At 37.8% G+C, this 20,850-nt stretch overlaps 3 protein-coding genes across 7 annotated transcripts in view; 1 reads left to right on the top strand and 2 right to left on the bottom strand.

Moving 5' to 3' along the window:
- Positions 1–629: 629 nt before the first annotated feature.
- LOC121638014 (centrosomal protein of 95 kDa-like) lies at positions 630–12,368 on the top strand. The gene is given in 24 exon segments (XM_041982433.1): positions 630–815; positions 1,395–1,492; positions 1,494–1,524; positions 2,130–2,237; positions 2,419–2,453; positions 2,456–2,520; positions 2,948–3,104; positions 3,919–4,005; positions 4,007–4,040; positions 4,454–4,653; positions 5,925–5,991; positions 6,171–6,238; positions 6,490–6,674; positions 6,801–6,927; positions 7,214–7,331; positions 7,490–7,698; positions 8,288–8,383; positions 8,940–9,087; positions 9,921–10,087; positions 10,186–10,260; positions 10,353–10,505; positions 10,752–10,898; positions 10,991–11,062; positions 11,448–12,368. Coding segments are annotated over 24 exon segments (2,649 nt in total). The 5' UTR covers positions 630–790; the 3' UTR covers positions 11,625–12,368.
- Positions 12,369–12,474: 106 nt separating this feature from the next.
- LOC121637809 lies at positions 12,475–16,980 on the bottom strand. Of its 4 annotated transcripts, none has more exons than XM_041982090.1 (6): positions 16,709–16,980; positions 14,746–14,817; positions 14,545–14,644; positions 13,445–13,532; positions 13,275–13,353; positions 12,475–13,124 (listed from the first exon to the last, which is right to left on the bottom strand). In XM_041982090.1, exons 1-6 carry the CDS (start codon positions 16,918–16,920, stop codon positions 12,878–12,880), a joined length of 798 nt encoding a protein of 265 aa, XP_041838024.1. In that variant the 5' UTR covers positions 16,921–16,980; the 3' UTR covers positions 12,475–12,877. The 4 variants fall into 4 exon arrangements, with proteins under 4 accessions (XP_041838024.1, XP_041838027.1, XP_041838025.1 ...); XM_041982093.1 differs by lacking the exon at positions 16,709–16,980 and adding an exon at positions 16,243–16,335; XM_041982091.1 differs by lacking the exon at positions 16,709–16,980 and adding an exon at positions 15,497–16,008.
- A 1,901-nt stretch (positions 16,981–18,881) lies between these two features.
- The window catches only part of LOC121637807 (E3 ubiquitin-protein ligase SMURF2-like), a 59,274-nt gene continuing 57,305 nt past the window's right edge, over positions 18,882–20,850 (bottom strand). For both annotated transcript variants that reach the window (XM_041982087.1, XM_041982085.1), the window contains exon 20: positions 18,882–20,850. In XM_041982087.1, coding sequence (XP_041838021.1) covers positions 20,751–20,850 — 100 coding nt within the window. In that variant the 3' untranslated portion in view covers positions 18,882–20,750.

Raw genomic sequence — 20,850 nt, forward strand, 5'->3', positions numbered from 1 at the left:
AATAACATATTTAAGCATCTTTACTTTTAAGTTAATTACAGTACTTTAAATGCAGTAAAAACACAATAAAACATACATCAAAAGCTGCCCCTGAAATATTTGATTTTGTGACACAACAGAAATGGACTAGATTGAAATTTATTTTGAACCTAACACACACACACACACATATATCATATATATATATATATATATTATATTATAGAGAGAGAGAGATGAGAGATGGAGAGATGAGAGAGAGATAGAGAGAGAGAGGGAGAGAGAGAGTAGAGAGTAGTAATCAATGTTTATGGATATGTACACATCTTTCAATTATTTTTACTCCAGACAGTTAGGACCAGATTCAACCCCCAAAACTAAAACAAATAGTACTACACTTTCGTTATTACTTTTATATTTTAAAATGGATTGACTTTTTTAACAGTCAATCCATTTAGTCATTTTGCCCTAAGTGAGGTAATCCTGCAGAATACAAACTTTCCTAATAATTGTGAGGGCGCTGCACTTTATTGACGATGTTAGCGCATACCCAGAAGAACCACTAGGTGGCGGTACGCAACCGCCCTAATCCACTTCCGCAAACAAAGAACAAGCTAACGTCCAATCAAACCAGACATCAGTTTTAAAATGTGAACTGATAGTTCCTTCTTCGCCCTGACACCGAAAACCGTAACAACACGGATTCTACCTATTTGTGCCAGAATCGTGGTTCTGGAATTTTTAAGACTTTTTCTCTCTCTCGTTTTTAGCTTTTTTTTTTTGTTTGTTTTTTTTAGCTCCAGCTGCGTTCATGGGAACCCAGGAGGGAGAGAGAAGTAAGGCAGTGGGCGAATCGCTAAGACACGTAACGCAACTACAGCTAACGTTAACTGTTGGGTGCCTTTTGCTTCCCTGTTTTCACTCAACATGATACTAGATAGAAATACTTTAGAAGCAGCTTAGTGTGAGGACCTTAGGTTGTCTGTTAACGTTGTCTGGCAATGATACCATTAGCTTACATTAGCAACATTAGCTAGCTATTTTGAGGTAACCGGTAAAGTCACTGTAAACGATGTTTGTTGACGCAAATGTGTCAGAGCGGTTTAGACAGTACTTTGCTTCGGTTTAGTCGTTCTGAATTCAAGAAACACCTACATATTTTAGGTAAAACGTCATGGATGCCAACTAAGTGGGTAATTTTAAATAGCACTCAGTAAACTTAGCAATTGGTGTGGGTGTGTGTGTGTGTATAAAAAAAAAAAGGAGGAGCGACTCCCCGCTCTTTAACTGTATTTTGCCGGGCAGTTTTGATTAAATTAAAAAGAAACACTAAACGTGTAAAGAAACACTAATGTTAAAGAAACATTAAAAACACCCTGGACTCTCCATTAAAATGCTTCCCTTATATTCTACAGATTGGGTTGATGTGGCTAATGATATACTCAACAAGTGTCACATAAACCTGAGACTAAGGAAACTGACGGACTGTAACGCAGATGTTTTCATTTCTTTGTAATGAGAACATCTTCGGGGAGAAGGTTCCAGGTGAGAGCAAGTAGTATTTGTCATTGTTAGTGACACTGTCTGATCAGGTAATCTAGTAGGTCATTCTGGTTAATTTGGAAAAATATTCACAATGTCCATCCTTTTTTTAATTATTCGAGTGGAGTGATAACTTATGTCTTGAGTTTTAATGAGTTCAGATAAAATCCTCCATTTAAATCGTCCTTGCATTGATATTTAGAGACAAGGCAACTGATTGGCCGATTTCGCAAAGAACCAGGCAAGTAATAAGTTTAAATAACCAACATTTATTTCCATATCAAGCATATTTAAAATTCTTATAATTTGGTCACCAACTCTGAAGGTTAACAAACAGTGGGCATTAGTGTACATGGTCATCTGAGTGTGCTTAGTATGTCAGGAATGCTTACCAAGACCGAACATGCCACGGTGAGAGTCCCTAAGCTTAAACTTCTATTCTCAAGTACAAAGAAGAGTTTAAGTGAAACCAAAAGGCATGAAGAGATTATGTGTGCTTGCATGTTTCTCCAAGTTTAGCACTGTTGAAAATATAGTATGTTGCCAACTGGTGTGATATTCACAGACTTTGATTATTCATGTTTTTGTGTTCTGATATTTGTGATTAGATTATATTGCAGCGCCATGCAGTCAAGAGGATGATGTCCACAATGTTCAGTCTGTGATTGATTCCCTGTCTTTGGATTATCTTCAGATAAGCCTTTCACACATTACAGGTACAGAAAAAACATTTCATTATAACTACATTAAGTCTATATGTTGTTTCTATACCCTTTATGTTTGATTTCTTTCTCTTGGACTAAGCAGATTTTTTAACTTCCTACTATGTGAAGTAGTAACAATATAATTTTTTCAATGTTATATAATTTTTATTTAGAGGATGACTGTATTTTTCAGGAGAAAATGTTGTCAGAGGGGATAAAGAATTCTATCCAAGAATATCCTGGAAATCTTCGATGGTCTCCTGGAATATCTCAACGAGGAGATTGAGGAGTCACAGTAATAGTGGTATCAGAGTACAGCTTTGTGTTTTGTTATCATACTTTGTAGGTTATATTGTATTCTTTTTTAAACAAAGTATCTAAAGATCTCTGAGCTCTGGGTCTCTTGAGCTCGACAGGCCAATACAATATCATGTCTTCCTGTCTTTATAATATAGTAAAGCTTTCCTACATGATATGCTTCTAAATAACATTTTTATGTAACAGTAATTCCACAAGCTGGTGTCTGCTGTTTCAGTGATTGTGTTGCCTCTTTGTGTCTGAAATGCAGTTTAAAAAATGTTAGATAATCTGTCACAGGAGTGAAACCTGCCTGTCTGACATCTTTTTGACTCTCTAGGTCATACTGCATGTGTTAGTTCCTCTCTAAACTTTCAGGAAGCTCACCACATGTTACAATCTCAACTACTGCTTTCTCTTTTGAGTCTTTCTCAGTTTGCTGTTCCTCCCTCTGAATCAACTGTGCTGTTCTTGTTTTCAGAGGAATTTAGTGACACACTTAATGAGGATAACCCTACTGAAATCAAGAGGCCAACTATTATTGATGTCGTGGAGCAAAAGGGGACGTCCATGTCATCAAGTGTAGAGTAAGAGCAAACACACAGATACCCACACACACAGAAAGGTGATTTAATGAAACACCAAAACATTCTATTACTTTTGCATTTAGTTATGAGGGATTTTATATATTATAGTAGCTTCTTGAGTGATCAATTTAAATTGCTGTTGTAATTTTGACCAAATTCGCCAGAGATTCCTTTCTTAAACAGTGCAGGAAACTGACCTTTCCTCTGTTATCCTTTTAATTATTAATATAAGAATAGCAGAGAGCTGAAGGTCATGCAAGGACTTTGACAATGTGTCTTCCAGTTGACCTTTTAAGTTTATGTGGTCACCTAAGTTGACATGTATTGTTTGTAAAATATACATATTTGTCAAAATAAAGTGAAGAATTGGTTCTGCATTTGTTACGAGCCCTTTTTAAAACCACATCATTGCAGACAGTCAGGTTTGCTTCACATGACTCTGACCGTGTCATTCATTTGTAAGTGCAGATCTGGCTGCACAGATCTGGCTTAGACTGTTCTCTAAATATTACAGGTTATAATAGATCACTGGAAAGTATTTCAGACCCTTTTAGGATTGTCTATGTTTCTTAATTCTGAATAGTTTTTAAATGGATTAAATTTCCACTTACTGATATAAATACACTGTATTATGCAATGTCTAACACAGCAAAACTTTAAAAGTAGGACTTTAATTGGGTTATATCATGTCAGAACTTCTTGGAAACCATCTTATAAGCTTAACACACCTTATCTTAATTATTTTTTTTAATAAGCATCCAGTTACTTGATAAGTAGAGTTATGAGAAATAATGTTGCTTATCATTCAGATCTGCTGTCCAGTTCCAATAACACAATCCCTCCAGTCCTTGAATGCAGAGGAGGAGGAATCCGCTAGCGAGCTCATTGGGCTGGGTAGTGTCTGCCCGCACATTTACAGACAGACAAGAAGGTACAAACAGCCCATTTTCACTTCTGATATTGACATTGCTTTGGCATAAATGTCTTGTTGTTTTTATGCATGCAGAATTAATCAGGGGACTACTCGTTCCAAGTTTTTCCTTCTCTCTGGTCCTGTTCTGTTTTCGAAACTATTTTAAACATTTGATACTTGGTTTCATGTAGCAACGAAGACAGCTGCTGTAGTTGAATAACGTACACAACTGTTACCGGCTTTTGATTCATTGCAACCACAAAAACGTTTTGACAATTCTGCATTAAAAATAAGTGAAATAATTGAGTATATCTGTGGACTCTAGTTGTGCGTCTGTGGTTTTTGTATACTGATTTTGACTTCAGTCACCATTTTGTAATTTTAATTCTTATCCTTATGCTAGGACTGGCTGTTCCAGCCAAGCTTCTGATGCATCACTCCCTCAGGTCCTGTGGATACCACAGAACCTCCACAGACTGAACAGAAACACTCAGCCATCCCACTACAGCCACCCAACCAGTGCAACACCCCCATTGGTCCCAATGTGGACACACAATCACCCAGCTGTCTTCCCACAGCTGCTGGTCTCAGTCAAGGGCTTGCAGAGGACACCACTCCTGTCACAACAAAGGTAGCCTTTTAATATAGTGTGGTGAGATTAATTAGTTTTATCTTTTGAAGTAACATACTAACGCTTCTTCTCAGAATTTTATAAATAATCTAACATGTTGATATACAACACTTCAGTTCTCTTTTGTAAATCCAGACATACTTACATTTCCTCTTTTAGTAATCCCCATATTTTACAGGAAGAATAAATATATTTCTTACTCAGCCCTGGTTTCTAGTTTCTAAATCAAAATACTCCAGATTCTACTTACTAAACATCATATACATTGGTTCTCTTATTTAGTGTCTAAACATTTTAAGTTGTCTTTTGACTGTTTTTGTATTTAATTGCTAACCAGAAGTAGAAATCTGTGGAAAAATAATCAAAAGCCTTTTTTTTATATAAATAAAGGTACTGCCTTATCCTTAAGACAATACAACAGGGTTTGGAGATGTTTCTCTTTATTCCTAACATGTATCAACCCTGTTTGCCATGTAGTTTTTAACTTCATTAGGAAATCAGGAAGTGCCATGTTTACTTAGTCTGTTGTCATGAAATGACCAACCCTCACTGGTCCTGACATGTGCCTGACCGTAGTTAATGATGTTTTCCAGTTGTCTCATAATTCTGAGCACCCGAGAGTAGTTGATATCTTTACCAGGCAATTGGCATTCCCGCTGCACCAACTCATAAAAAAATAGACATCTCCAAAAAAGCCAATTTGTGAGTATCTAAAATTATGCAGTATAAAACTAGAAAATCACAAACCAGCTGTAAAGTGTGCACCTTGACAACAATGGCCAATTTGGGTGATAACGATTAATAAACTTGATGCAACTTTCACAAACAACCCGACTCAGGGCCATTTCCGTTAGAAACTTAGTGGACACAAAACACATTAGAAAAAAATTTTAATTAAGACAGTAATGGACTACCAATGAACGGCTAACCTGAAATCTCCAGGTCCTCTGCAACTTATGAGTTCTCCGTTTGGAAAAATGAGGTAACTTCATAATTTCTGGCAAAACACCTTCAGAAAATGACCTCCAAAGATAACTGGAATGAAAAATAACCTATGGTTTGCTTCTGTAACTGTGGGTACACAATATCCATCTTTACTTTGACTTAGTTGTTTTTTTTTTTTACCCATCATTTTGTCAGTGTGTTACCTTCTTAGACTTGTGGTCAGTTTCTGAAATGTTTAGAAAAATTTTACTCAAACATCTCTCTCAGTGGTTAATGTTGGTTATCTTTATAGTAACTTTTTTTAAAATTCCTTTCTCTTCCCATAGTCTTCTCAACTGGTAGCTGAGGTAGTCATCAATGGAATACAGTCTCCTGCTCCCTGCCCTTCTCCTGGTGAGTCTAAATACATGCATGTTGGATGCCACTGGTCACTGGATCATGTCGAACTTCACAACAGTGATCATATTGACTCTATGGTGTTGCTAACACTTTCTATGGTTTACCTCATACACTGCACACAGAGTAAGGTGTCACTTGTTATTGTCAAGTTTTTTGTTTGTTTTTATTTTCAGTTGTGAGTGAGAAGTCTGTATCCAGCCAGCAAAGAGGCAGGGCGGAAATGGAGGGGGAAACATTAGAGGTACAAAAGCAGCACAGTTTTCACTGGTGCCAGTTTTACAACAAGCATTAATACATCAAAGCATGTTAGTAATCCTGTTATTCAAGTATTCGATCAGTCCTTCAAGACACTCCACCTGAAGTTTTTTTTAACAGTTTTAAGGTTGCTGTTTGAAATACCGTAGCAGAGAAGATTGAGTTGGCGTGTATAGTGACATATAGCGAACATTCATCAAATCAAAATAACATAAATGGTTTTTTTCCTAATCAAAGCCAACTAATGGAGGTCCCAGGAGGGTCTTATTCCGGACCCAGCCAGATGTGCTCTTCCTCACCCTGCAAGATGAGCTGATAACCACCACCCCTTCCCCTTCTGACACTGAGGAAGATGAGGAGGAGATGAGTTGTACACAAAGATTTAAGGACAGAACAGGTCACAGAGATGGGATGAGCCTTGGGTAAATCTTTTAAGTTTACTTTTTTAAGAAAGTAAAAGTAGATATAATAATTTATTGTTCATGTGAATACAATGTAGTGATGCTGTATTTGTGCTATTCTGTCTTCGATACCACTTGACATATTAGTAGCAGAACAGCCGAAGAGGTTTTTGAAGAGCCTTTGTCTTACCGCAGACAGAGGAACAAGCAAGCGGAAGAAGAGCTGCACCACATATCCGAGAAACTCTCCCATCGACTGGAAGAACTTGATAAGGTATGTGTGTATTTGATTACAAAAATTGTCTAAAGTCTTGACACAATATTTTGTATTTATTTAAAAAAAATATTCAATGATGTGTTTGTTTTATTAATTATTTTGTCTGGTCCGGTGAGAGGTTTTGGCCGGTATCATTTAAGTCCAATATAGTTTCACCATAATCCACCAGTTTTTCAGGGGTTCCTGTCTGCAGTCTTTTGTTTTTATTCAGTGTATGTTTTTGTCATTTTTGATATGTGGATTAGCTTTTAATGCAACTTTGTGTCATATCTAATTCGTATAGATGCTTAAACGAGTTCTGGAGGAAAGTGGAGAATCCAGTGAGGTTCGAGAAGAAGACAAGCAGTCCCACCACAGTGACAGCCTCATGGAGCGTCGACAGACTCCCAGACAACAAACAGGTACATTTAAATTCAAGCTAATTTCCCAGCAGTGTGAAAGCAAAGAGATTCGTGGGCTATTAGTTGTAAAATGTTCTAATAAATTTTACAAAATGCTTGCTACCATTTAGGATGCTCTCATGCAGTGGTAAAGTGTGTGGGATGATAACATTTCATAGTTTCACGAACAGCTGATCCTGAGCCCACCCAGCGGACACGGTCCTTATCGCCCTCTCCTCCTCGCGGACGTTGCTCTTTGCGTGGCCAGTCAGAGGAGGCCATGGCGGAGGCCTTGAGCCTGGATGATGGGAGGCAAACAAACCTGACGGTGTCTGATCATTCAAGACGAGAACTACGCCACAGACCATCTCACAAAAGAAATGGCAAGGTACTGTAAATTATAGTGATAAAGATGTTTCAGTTACCTTCTGTTGAAGCAGTGTGAGGTGTGTGTGTATTATAAATTAACTCAATCAAACACGCCATTGTTTGTAATATGCATTAATTTATTCCACAACACTGAGACTGGCTGCAAACTTTTCAACAGATTTAGATGTTACTCAGAATCAGTATTAGTGTTTTGAGGACAGTAAAGACGAAGATTAATTATTATAAATTTATAACACCCTGTTTAAAATGAATGCAGCTCAAGTAATGCAACAACTTTTGTCCTAATGTTGTCCATGATATAACTTCTAACACATACATTGACAGAAATATTTAACTGAGGAACTGAAAATGAGGAGTTGGTAAAATTATGCTGAACAATATCACTTTTTTCCCACTCATTTCACACAGATAGAACAGTAGCTGCAATTTTCAAAGACTAAAAGTTGCATCAAGTTTGTTTTCATTAGTTGCTGTGACAGCAAATAATTGAAATCCAAACTGAAATTAATTATATCCGTGTACATAGTCATTTGCTGCTCACTTTATCCATGTTGTCTTTAAAAAAAGGAAACAACTCTCTTTTATAGTATCAGGAGAATAAGGCCTATGAAGAAGAACTGAGAAGATTTGAAGATAAAGAACAGACAGAACTACACAAGGCACGCCTCCAAGCTCAGAAAGCTGTAAGTCATTAATATTATATCTGCAGTTGTGTGCTATACTTCTATGTAATTACAAGGTTAAACAAGAAACTAACAGAATGAACTTATAACATAGATGTACCCCTCTTACTTCTTTCAGAGCATCTTTGTTTGGCTTAAAGTAACGTTGCAGATGTCACATGTCTTGTATTATAAAATTGACTCAAAATGTATTTAAATAAATTTATGTAGTCATATTTGAAAGGCAAGACATATAAGAAACACAGTGGTATGGAGTATTTAATCAAATAAAAAGATTAAAAAAAATCTTGTTAACAAATATTCAACCTTCTCTAGTTACATAACCTCTTTAGCTAGGGTGAATGTGCATTTATGTAATGTTTGGAAAGCATTTCCTCAAATATTTGTCTACAGTAAAGTGTACTTCATTTGTTGCTGCGTTCTGCCTCTGCAGTTGATGACAACATCAAATATAAACAGCTGTCATAATATACATCACTGCTAGGACAAAGTCAGTTTCTGTGTGTAAGTGTTAAGCTGTTTGTTGTAGTTTACTAAAGTATGTGTGTTTCTTTAGGAACGGGAGTACAGAGAGGCTATACTACAGGATGTTTCTCAAGTGCCCAAACTGTCCCCAGCCAAAACAAAAGCTCAGCACAGGACACATCATAGCACACAAATAGGAAGACAGAGACGCCTCGAGCTTCCCAGTAAAGCTCCCCCAAGTAAGTTAGTACATGTGTGTTTACTGTATGGATCTCTTAATGTATGTAAAGCACTTTGAATTGTCCTGTACATGAAATGCGCTATACAAATAAACTGCCTTTATAAACAGGTTTAGATTTATTCATGCTTGGACTGAGGAACAGACATAACATATGTAAATACCGGAGTTATAATATGAAATTTTTAGAAAAATAAAAACCCTGCAGAATTGTTTGTGATCGTCTTCCACAGCAAATTGATGAGCACATATGAAACTGTTCATGTTCCAGTTCATACAGATCTAAGGCAGATTGAGACTACATGGTGTTGGCTCAGGATTCAAAAGCAGGTCTTGTTTAGCAGTAAATTTATTATGAAATAAGCCATGACATTTGCAGATGTTATCCTGAAGTATCTTCTTGGGCCATTTGCCCACCTTATGAATGTTCAAATTCCAGCTTCAGGTTGCCTGGCCTGCTTGCCAGCCTTTTTGCCTTAAAGCACCCTCCCCTGTTTGCATAAGTTTTTTTTTTTTTTCCATCTTTAAAATAACGTAGTAGAGGCACATCATCTCTCATATAAGCTGGTTCTGTTTACATTATTTTACATGTCACTGATTATATCTAAAATTCAGACTAAAGAAAAATGAATGTGGTTTTTAATCTTGGATGACAAAAATTAATACCAACCAACTGAAACAGCTATGGTTTAACTTTTCCATGTTTTACACAGTCCTGTTCAGTGAACTGGTACCAGGTCAATAATCACGGTTAAGAATATTAGACATCCATGCGTCATTAGCAGAATGTAGATTTCTGCTTTAAGATGTCTTCACATCTCTGCTTCTTTTTAGTGAAAGTAAAAGAAAATGATCTCCTCCCTGTGCTCCGAGATGAGCTGCCCCACCTTCACATCTCCCCTCATGCCCTGGGTCGGATGTGGGAGCAACAAATGCAACAGGTGGACAGACTCCATGCTCTGTCATCTCACCGTCAGTGTCACAGTAAACTCTCCAGCCAGGTAGGAAGAGTAACCAAATGTGATGAGATGTAGTCAGTATCTGAACCATCTGCCCCTTTTAAAATCTGACCGGTAATAAACCACCGCTTGTCTTTCAGGTGGAGGAAGCCCAGAGGAAATATGACCTGCTGGTGGAGCTCATCCGTAAAGATCATGATCACAGCAAACGCTTGGTGAGCATCATTACAGACAGATTCACCTGGGAGCGCTTGCATGCAGTGCTTCATATCTGACCAGTTACAAGCTAAAATGTTTATTTTTCCAGAGGGACTTTAAGGATCGAATCCAGCAGCAGAAGTCAGTACAGAACAGACTGAGGGAACAGAGGCAGCAGATCGCACGGGCCAAGAAGTACCACAACGATTACCATGTCCAGCACCGTGCCCGTCTCATGAGGGCTCGCACTAAAGAGGAGAGGGTAGGTAGTGAAGGCCAATCTTAACTTTTTACTTAGGTCATAGGACTGAGAGAAAAGAGGATAACGGTCTCCTTTAAGAGGTTAAATTTAAGAGTTTATTCAGATCGTCTTTAATTTAATCCTCTCTTTAAACCAAACTTGATTAGTCAAGTTTGCTACCTTTCTTGAAAAAAAAGCAATTGCAACTAAATATTTGAGTGTTTGCGTTTTGAGAAAGCAATGAGTTGACCATTTGTGTGTATGCAGATGTTTCGTCAGCTATTTGAGGAGGGCCTGGAGTTACAAAAGGCCCGGCTGAGAGAACAGAGAGCTTTCGCCAGAGAGCAGCGACTAGAACATCAGAGACGACACCAGGATCAAATAGAGTCCATGGAGAACTACTACAAAGATCAAGTAAGTCGTGAGAACAGCACACACAGTTCCCTAACGTATAGGTCACAGGCACGTTTGTGTCATTTTAAAAGTGAAATGCATCTCTTTTTCAGTTTTCACTACTAGCTGAAAAACTTGCACAGGAGCGGGAAGACATCCAGGTTCGAAAAAAGGCACAAGAAAAGGTAAATTGTTTGGTTTAGAATAAAAAAAAAAAAAAAAAAAAGTTCAAATTCTACATGGCCCCAGTTTGAACTGGAGCAAATATTTTAAGTGGTTTGTTTTGCACTTGGACTGCCAGCTTGGCCTAGTGCATATTATACTTATGAGTTGAATCTGAATGAAGTTTTAAGAAACACCAATATAAAAGTGACCTACCTACAGTCTGACTGGAGTCACGATTATTAGTGACTAGCTATTAATGTTGACCCTTTTTCAGACTAACAAATCCATGTTCTTAGTCCAGTTTATTTGTCCATTTTCTCCTCCTTTAGGAAAGCTTTTCTTTCAACAACAGAAAGTTTAGCAATTATAATCAGTCATCTTTTCCACTGACTGTTTTTTTAATAGGCTCTGCTAAAGATGAAGCGTGAGCTGCGTTCCCGGATGGAGCGTGAGATCGGCGAACTGCAGAGAATCATAATCCAGAATGATGAAGATGACCATTTCCAGGATCTAGAGGTCCAGAGGCTACGTAATCGGGTCCATATGGCTTCGTTCCAGTACAGCACGAGCCATCTGCACTGATGAGGAAAACTGCACATATTGTTCTAACTACGGGCTGGTTTACATCAAAGAGCTGCCACTGACTTCAGCTGTTCATAAGCAACTGTACAAATCTGATGCATGAACAGTACGTCTCCTCAGGCGTCTTGCTCCAGAGATGTGCACAGGAAGAGGAAATTAACTTTGTGCAAACTTACACAAATCCTGATTGCTGAATATTAATGAACTGAACACACACTGACAAGATGTAGCTTTTAGCTAATTTAGCTATTTCCTCCTCTTACCTCAGCTGCTACACCTGTACTGAAGACACCTTGGACCAAGTCCCATTCTTGTGTTTAAGAGCTTGTTAAATAAGAATGTTTTAACTTCGTGACTGTGCAGTAACTGTGTGATTTGTTTTTAAATAGTAGAAAGATAGTAAATTGTTCCTTCTCTTGCCAAATAAGGACCACATATGCAACGTTAAGTATGAATGTCACATTGACAAGACTCACCTTTTGTCTTTTTACTCTTCCATGAGATGTCTTCCTGTAATATTTTAACTATGCTAATGATTATTTATTTAAATTTATAATTTTTTTAGTTAAGCTGTTGGGATCTCTAATCACCAAGGGCAACGATAATCAGTCCACCCTACCCTTCACTCTCAATCAAACCCAATGTTTAGGAACACCACCATTTAAACACTACCTGCTGACATTATGTAACTAATGAGCACACATCTGTCTCTTAAAAACCCATTAAATGTGTGGACTCATCTTTTTTTGCTTTGACGTGTCATTTATGAGATGTAAATGCACCATTTTAAGATATAGGGCTGATACTTGGATGCAAATTATTACAGACCAGGGATCAGCCAAACATTTGAAACTGCATAAAGGCTTTTTACTGGGCTTGCTACTCAGCTGACACAAAGACATAAAAAAGGTAAAAACAGCGAAGGAGGAAATCTTCCTAAACATTGTTCTGGGAAACTATGAGTTTAGTTTTACAGAAGCAAGTTTTAATCTTTTATCTGCTGACCCATCATCCATTTAAATTGACAATGGAAATCTTCCCTCCCCAGCCAGCATGAATCATACTTAATGACCACAGAACAGAAACTGCTATGATGAGCAGAGGCAAACGTACTTGCAGCTAGAAAATGCTTGTAGCTCTTCAATGTCTTTCAATATATGTCACCAGAGAGGAAAGAACATAAGAAAAAAGGTGCTGATGGTTCTGTTGCAGTCCCAGAGAAAAAAACAATAGAAATGCCAGGCCTCAAAGAGTCAACTTCTATTACTGCTTGGCGATGTTGCTGTGTTCTGTCCCTCAATCTGCAAGTCAATGTCCGGCTTATCATCCTCATCTGGCAGGTTGCTCCACTCAAAGTAGTTCTGACAGAAACAGCATGTCTGATAAACAACAAGCTTTAGTCCTTGGATGTTTTTTGTAATTGTACATCGTCGGTTGCATTTCTGACATGACTTGAAGAGCTCCAGGATGCACTCTTCATCAACTATGAACTCTGATGAGCTGAAAGAGTTGAAAAAGATGCAGTTAATCAAGTGAAAGTTGTTAGTAGGCATATGTAATCTTGTTCAAATGAAGGTTATGTTTAAAAAAAAAAAAAAACATTAGATGCAAAGCTTCAACCAACGGAGTAGGGCTGGGCGATGAGCCTACCTTCCCAAATCCACTAGGTGGTGTCCATCAGCCACACTTAATGACGTGCTGAATTCCTCTTCCTCATCTTCATCTTTAACTGTGTCAACCCATTTCAAAAACAGTTGTTTAATCCTTTCCTGACAATTTATTTTATAAACTAGAGAAACAGTCATTTGAATTTGACTCACATCTGATTTCTTTGTTTTCAGACTGTTTGGTGGTTGTCTGATCAACATTTGTAGATCCTCGACAGGTAGAATCCCGTTTCTCCTGCTCCTTAAAGACAAGAAACAGCAAATATTGATTTCCCACGGGGCTGGTAGCATCACTGTAATTTAAAAACAAAAATAGCATTTCTAGTACAGGGGTAATCTCGTCTTGGGTAGTCTTGTTAATAAAAGCAATGAGTATTTTTACAATGATAATGAAATATAATTAGCACAAAAAGGAAGGAAATGTGTGTTTGGATGATTATTTTTCTTTAGTAATACCAATTGATGTTGCATTAGAAAGTCTGATTAGCACCTTTACAACAGGGTAAACTTGTAAGGATTGTAAGGACTGAGTAACAAAGCTAAACATGATGGAAGTACTACCACAAATATGTGAAAATCCCCTGCAATATATTCCCGTTGGTGTTCACTGCAGGTGTGGAAGTCACAGATGTACGATTGGCACTTGGTTGATAGACATGCTGGAATAAGATTTTGAACCAGTGGTGATTCTGTATCTCCAGACTCTCCCCCACAGTGCCAGGATTATCACAGAGTACCTCCTGAAATTGAGTGGAGAGGATGGAATAGCCTGCTGTGAATGTAGTCCTGTTAATGCTGTACATGCCAGAGTGACCAACACAACTACACAGGTTGACCCTCAACAACTCCTTGTTGAAAGATGGGATGCCATCCCATAGCAAAATGTGACCAGGCTGGTGACCAACATGAGGAGGAGATGCCAAGCTGCTGTAGCTGCACATCGATCTTCCACAGGCTGCTGAGGACCCCAACAGTGTAAAATGAATGAACTTAACACACAATAGTGAATACCAACAGAAGAATACTGCAGGTGATCACGGGAACAAGATCCACATGTTTTGCTAAGTTGCTCATGCCACAGAAGCACAGTCCTTACAAGTTATACGTCACTGTAAAAAAGGTGAGTTTAATTTGCAGGAAAAAAAGAACATGCAATGAATGAATTGTCCTAACAGTTCAGAAAGAGTTTAGCTATGGATAAATTGATGGACTATTTTTTTATTCTACAAGTGAGCTCAGACATTCAGATTTACTTTTTCATGTGTTGATTCCTGGGCAGAAGCAGCTGTGGTGTCATTCTCAGCTTCGTTTGATGAACTCATCGCAGGCAGGTCTTCAAAGTCCATGGTTTCACTGGAAAAGGAAACAATATGCTGGTATAATTATTATTAGTTGTAATTTAGTTTTACTAGTATTTAAACATTTTTTTTAAAAGTTTACGTAGGCCCTCTCACCAGCTTTCAGTTGAAGAGCTCCTTTCAAGTCTCGGCTGCTTTGCTGGACTCTGTGATATAGTCTGACAATAACTGCAACAAAAACACATGAATGACTATAAAGGACATAGACAGGGTGGAGAAAACACAGAAAAACTTAAAGCTGCAGTAGGCAGAACTCTTGTAAATTCTGTGGGCTCCAAACAGTAACTAGCTAATCACATATTGCAACCATTTCTAGGGGCAAAGCAATGAATTTCACAACTGGGTAAACCTGTTGGAAATTTGCATGAACAGCAAATATTTGAGTCTAGTTCAGTGGACACATGCATGTCTAAACAACAAGTAAATGTTTTTGTTTTGTTGTGTGTGTGTGCTGGAAAGTGACAGAAATATTTAACATTTGCAGTGTACATTTCAGGAACATGAGGGTTTATAGTACCCCAGAGTTTTAAAACGCCATTAAAATGTTGCAGCTTTACTGGGAATTCTGCCATAACATACAAAAGGTATGTCAACGACAGAATGTACAGGAATACCATAGGTTGTGTGCAGGACAGGAAATTTCCCATTTAGCTGGTTTATGGATTAAACCAGTAAGCCCCCCACCCCCACGTTTTACTATTAAAAAAATATTTGCTCAAAGTTTTTGCTTACTTGTGTTTGACAGTTTGATTCATAACAAAATCAATCCAGAATTTACTTCTACTTTACAATGCCTTAAAAAACTTTCTGTAAATGAGGCAAAGTACCTGCTCAACAAGAGAATTACCTCACTGACGCACGACGTATACCAATTTTTTCTCTAAGTGTTGTCTTGATTTTTTTCAGATTACAAAAGTAGCTCTTAGCTCCCAGCTGCCATTGAATGCACCACATTCATATATGACGAAGCGTTAACACAATTACTATACTAAGCGTCTGAAGACGTGCAGTTGCATTCACAAAGAAAATAAACGTTACTACATTAATTTCAGCGAACTGGTTCCCCGGAGGAGGAAAAGGGGATATGCCAGAAAACAGACAGCGGTGCAACACTATGATGCAGGCGCCATCACAGTCCCCCCTCTCAGTCTGAATCTCAAGACTCACAGAGCCACATTAGCAAATGAGCATATTAAAACTACGCAACTGGTCAAGCATTAGAGCTACAGAAAACAAACGTTTCTAAACACGACAGAATAAAATTAGCGAGACTTGGTTGTTTTAACAGCTACAGTATTTACAACAGTGAAATAGGTTGCAAAGTTTAGCTAACATTACCCAGCAAGGCCCGTAAATTATACACCACCTGTAATAATTCAGTTGTGCTAATAAGCTCGTTTTTTAAGTGGACGATATGTAGAGAACATCAGCTCTGCAGTGGTTTGGTTGACTACTCGGCAGCCAAAAGGATTCAAACAGGGGGAGGCAGTACAAGCATACCAAACAGCTCACGATGCGCCTGCTAATGCAGCTCACACGGAAAACACCGCTTGATGTCTCGGTTCCACTAAAAGCTACAGTGCAGTCACCTACCAACACATCAAGCTAAATACACAGCCATTTCTGCATCCGCCTATGATTCAGAAATCATCTCAGAGGCATTTCAATTCAACTTTTTTTTTACAGGAAAATCTGGATATATGATTTCTGAGTTCAAACTGAACGCACCATGCAACGCACGTGTTCTACCTCCAAGCTTGTGTTTACTAAGCTTTTTTTTGTAGTCAACATCAGCAGTTTCTAACCGTGAATGCAAGACCAAATAAAAAAATATATATATTGAGATAGAAGAGGGTTTGCACCTTGAATCCCAACTGTTAGTTATTTAACAAGTGTTCTGTATTTAAAGGGGAAAAAGCCTAATCGTTTCACCGCAAGGTTTGCTGTTGTGCACTGCCTGCAGACCAAAACAAGTGTCAGGAGCCACGCCTCCCTCTACCACACCATTTTGTAAAACATGTCAAGTAAGGAAGTAGCTTATAACGTTTATGTTATTCACCTGTCCAGGAGAAGAAAAGCTAGCTCCGAGTCAAATTGTAGCCCCTTTAGCTCTCGCAGTGCTCTCCACCTTGGAAACGCAAGGCCAATGTTAATCCGGGTCTTGTCCCTTTCTTTATCCGACAACTTCTTGGCCAACGACCTTTGTTTCTTTTTAGGCAATGTTGGATCCTGGTTTTCTTCAAATGAACGTTTTGTTCCGCTCTCCGCCATTTCGCTTCAAAAGTACGCGCTACTTTTGCTCACTGGCCGTAGCACATTATAGAGAGGGAGGGTGAGGGCTCCAAGAGGAGGGAGGAGGCGGGGACGTACATGAAGCACAGCCGGACCGGCTTGTGAAAAGGGGGCTGGTTCAACCATTGCTACACAGTGATATTGGTCTGGCAACTACAGAGCTCCGCCTCACGTGACATCAACCTACTACTGCTATTGGCTTAGAATCCTTTAGCATAGATGTTGGAATTGCAACCATATGTAAATATTTATATACTTTGGACCCATCAAAATTTTTGAAACAAATATTTATGTACTATATTTTTTTCATTCAAATTAATACTTTTATTCTGCATCCCTCTAGCCGTTCTTTCAATGTATTATTTTTGAAAAAAAAATTGATGTAAAGGTTGTAGCTATGACCCAGCAGGAGTTCAAAAAATCTTTTAGAGACAAAAGGCAGAGATTACTGGACAAATATATCCAATATTCATTTTAACATTGACACACACATTACTCCTTATGGCTTTAAGACTCACCCTTCAGTGACTTTGATAAAAATCTGCTTTACTCAGTCCTACTTACAGTATTTTCATATTTGTGATGCATCTATACCTTACATCTTTTCAAGCTGAGGATAATGCTTTCTTAAACTGCATGTTCTGTTTTATTATCCGTTTCTTTAGATTGCTGCACATTCATGTGATTGTCACGCCATATTACAGATAAAATATTCTCAGGTGAGGTCCTTTACTCTCCCTTCTGAAATGTTATTACCTTGGAAATTTTTAACCTGACTTCTTAAGATTAGATACTAGCGATTTTGACAGAAAAATCTGATCATGTGGCCAAATGCGACAACACTCTTTTTAAAGACATACAAGTTATTCTTCATTTTTGACTGTTGCAACACAACAAAAGACAATAATACTATGGGTTCTATAAAACATACTGCTGTTAGATCCAAACAGCATAGTTTTATTGCTCAGTGTTCTGCAAAGGTATAAGAAGTTTCTTGCTTTGCATCTTTATTGTCCTTCCTTATGTACAGGTGTCAGTTACAACTCACAGAGCAGCTGATGTTGAAACTATAAACACATGTATTGTCATAATAAATACAAAAACAATAGAAATCAAGAGAAAATATGGTGCCATTTTTAAAACAAAACATTTTTGTTTTGCACTGAATTCAATCAGGAGCCTTTAATACACTCATACACACAAGAATTTGCACACAAATTTGTAATGAACCCATTAACACCTATGAGGCCAACACGCAGATGTGTACAGGTACACTTATGTTGCATCGGGTGTTCGTGGATTAAGGGTGAGGGCCTGCTGAACAATCACTAGCTTGTTAAAGTTAAAAGTACACTTTTTTTTCAGTGAATATGCTGTTGTATCAGATGAAAATAGATGTCTTAGTATCACAAAACCTGCTGACTGAAAAAAGGGGAAATTGTTAAAATAGATGAATTTGGCTTCTAAACCTGGTGAAAGTTTGATTGCCCCCTTGTGCACAAGCAGAAAAAACACCTCTGCACGGAAGACTGAACCAGTCAGAAAACAAGGAAACAAAGAGCAGAAGTAGAGTGTGTTATCTGGGCAAACATGTATGTGAATGCATATTTATATTTAAAAAAAATGTACAGGTGTATAAACATATACTGTATATGAAATCTACATAAAACAAAAAAGCATCAGTCCAATAACTATTTGGTAAATAAAGGAAGTGTTGGATTATAAATTTGAGGCCACATATGCATAATGTGTGAGAAAACAAACATTATAATGCATTTCTTTTCCATTGCTGAGTAAATTAAAGGTAACATCAAATCAATTCTCTGCAACTGTACAAGGACCATAATTATGACTCTCGACCACAAAAAACATGATGATATGCATTTAACAGTGATTCATGGTTGCAAATAAATGCAGGCAGTATATATATCTATATATGATTTTTTTTTTTTTTTTTTTTTTTTTTTTACTAGTCAAAGTTAACAAAAACAATTATGCAAATAAATAGACTATCTCTCAATCCATTCATGCAGTTTTTTTTTGTTGTTTTTTTTGATGGAGAAGCTCCTCAATGTAGCCTCTGGTTTTCAGTGACACTTCTTTTTTGTTTCATTGTGTAGCACCCCGGTTTTGAGTAGCAGTCAACCACTGCGCTTTGCAGCTCTGAGGTTTGCTTTTGTAAAAATCCATGTTGAAAACAAAAAGTCGTTGTGCATAATAATGTTGTACTATATGGTGTTCAGTGTTGCCTTCTGGAGCAGCAAATATTAATCGTGTTTGACTGAATGTGTGCCATTGTCAAGAAGTAAAATTCAAATGTCACTTTAAACTTCAGAGTTTTACACTTTTGTGGAGGCAGAGCCTGTAAAATATCCTCACATATGACTAATGTATGAAACAAAAAAAAACAAAAAAAAAATTTTCCTAATAAAAGAAAAAAAAGACAACTTCACCTGAGAATGCTTAGACATCAACATGCTTGCATTTAAACTGACCAGACAAGCAACAATATACAAAATAGCTATGTATTTGTACATATATACTCAAAATTACAAGTTTAAAGATACTTTTTACTTTGCGATTTTCTAATGTGTTTGCAAGCAAAAGAAATCTAAACTATCTCAATCTAACATGAAGGAAGCACTCCTATCACTGCTCAGTTGTAAAGTGCTCGTAAGTGTCAAGAGAAAAAAGAAAACTTAAAGCGATGTGACAGAAAAACCATCTGACTAAAAGCTTTTTATCAAGCCTAATTCTGTAGACAGATGTGCCATTTTCACGTGAGCTGACATTGAGGATGCTGGGTTAAGCTTGACTAGATACCACAGACAGACATACTGCTGGAGACAAATAAGTAAAAATGACAAGTGGAAGTTGAGCCAGGCTCAAACTGTGAGGTTCAATCAGCTGTGCAGTGAGATCCAGGATGGAGAGGAAGCGTAATTACAACGTGTCTACTCATATATACACATACACACACACAAAGAAACACACAGACACTCGTGCTTATAAGGGATGTGTCCACACTGTGATTATTCAGGGAGAAATATCTTTTTCGTCCATCCCTCAAAACACCACAAAGTCTCAGGTCTGCATCTGAATCTGTCTACAAATTCCACTCCAAGATGATATGGTCACTTTTCAACTAATTGCTGGTTTGAACCATAGTTAAATAGTCACTCAAAAGCTGGTACATGGCAGTTCAGAATGAAACCCTTCAAACATCAAAGCATAACACTGAGGTAGGATGAATTCATGTTGCTCCTAACAAGATGAACACCAACTCTGCAGCCATGAGGACTGGTAGATGGTTGAGGTTAAGATGGCTACTGAGGGAAAGATGTGGCTACCTGCAGTGTTAACCATTCAGTAGCATGACATGGATCAGTTAGTAAAAATTTGAAAGACAAAATAGTAAATCGTGTTTCTAAAGTGTCTAAGAGGAATTTTCAAAAACAATTTAGTAATATGTTGAGGTCTAAGCTGGTAACATTTCCCAATTCAATTTGATCTGAAATTTTGTCCCGGTTGAGGGGAGAAAATGTTGGCAAATAAAAATGGAAAAAATTGGAAAATAAAGGTGTAAACTGTTAACAGAAACTAAAGCAAAAAGCTATGATGGGATGACTCTATAGCAGCTGTTTAAACAGATACCTATGAGGGAAAAACACGGTGCGTGGTGAGAGACTGGAAGACTGGAAGCTGGATACTCTGAGCAAGACTGTCGCCATGTTTCAGTAATGATAAGTGTATCAGGATCCTGCACAGTTACACATGATCACAGCGAAACACGCTGTCCAGCTAGGTTCTCATTCCACTGCAAAGCCGCATGTCTCCTCGATCGCTGTCAGTAGTTTGTCATATAGTTTATCATAGCTCTCATAGGGAGGAATGTCGATCCGATTGAAG

This window comes from Melanotaenia boesemani, chromosome 4 (genome assembly GCF_017639745.1).
Source record: "Melanotaenia boesemani isolate fMelBoe1 chromosome 4, fMelBoe1.pri, whole genome shotgun sequence".
Classification (NCBI taxonomy): Eukaryota; Metazoa; Chordata; class Actinopteri; order Atheriniformes; family Melanotaeniidae; genus Melanotaenia; species Melanotaenia boesemani.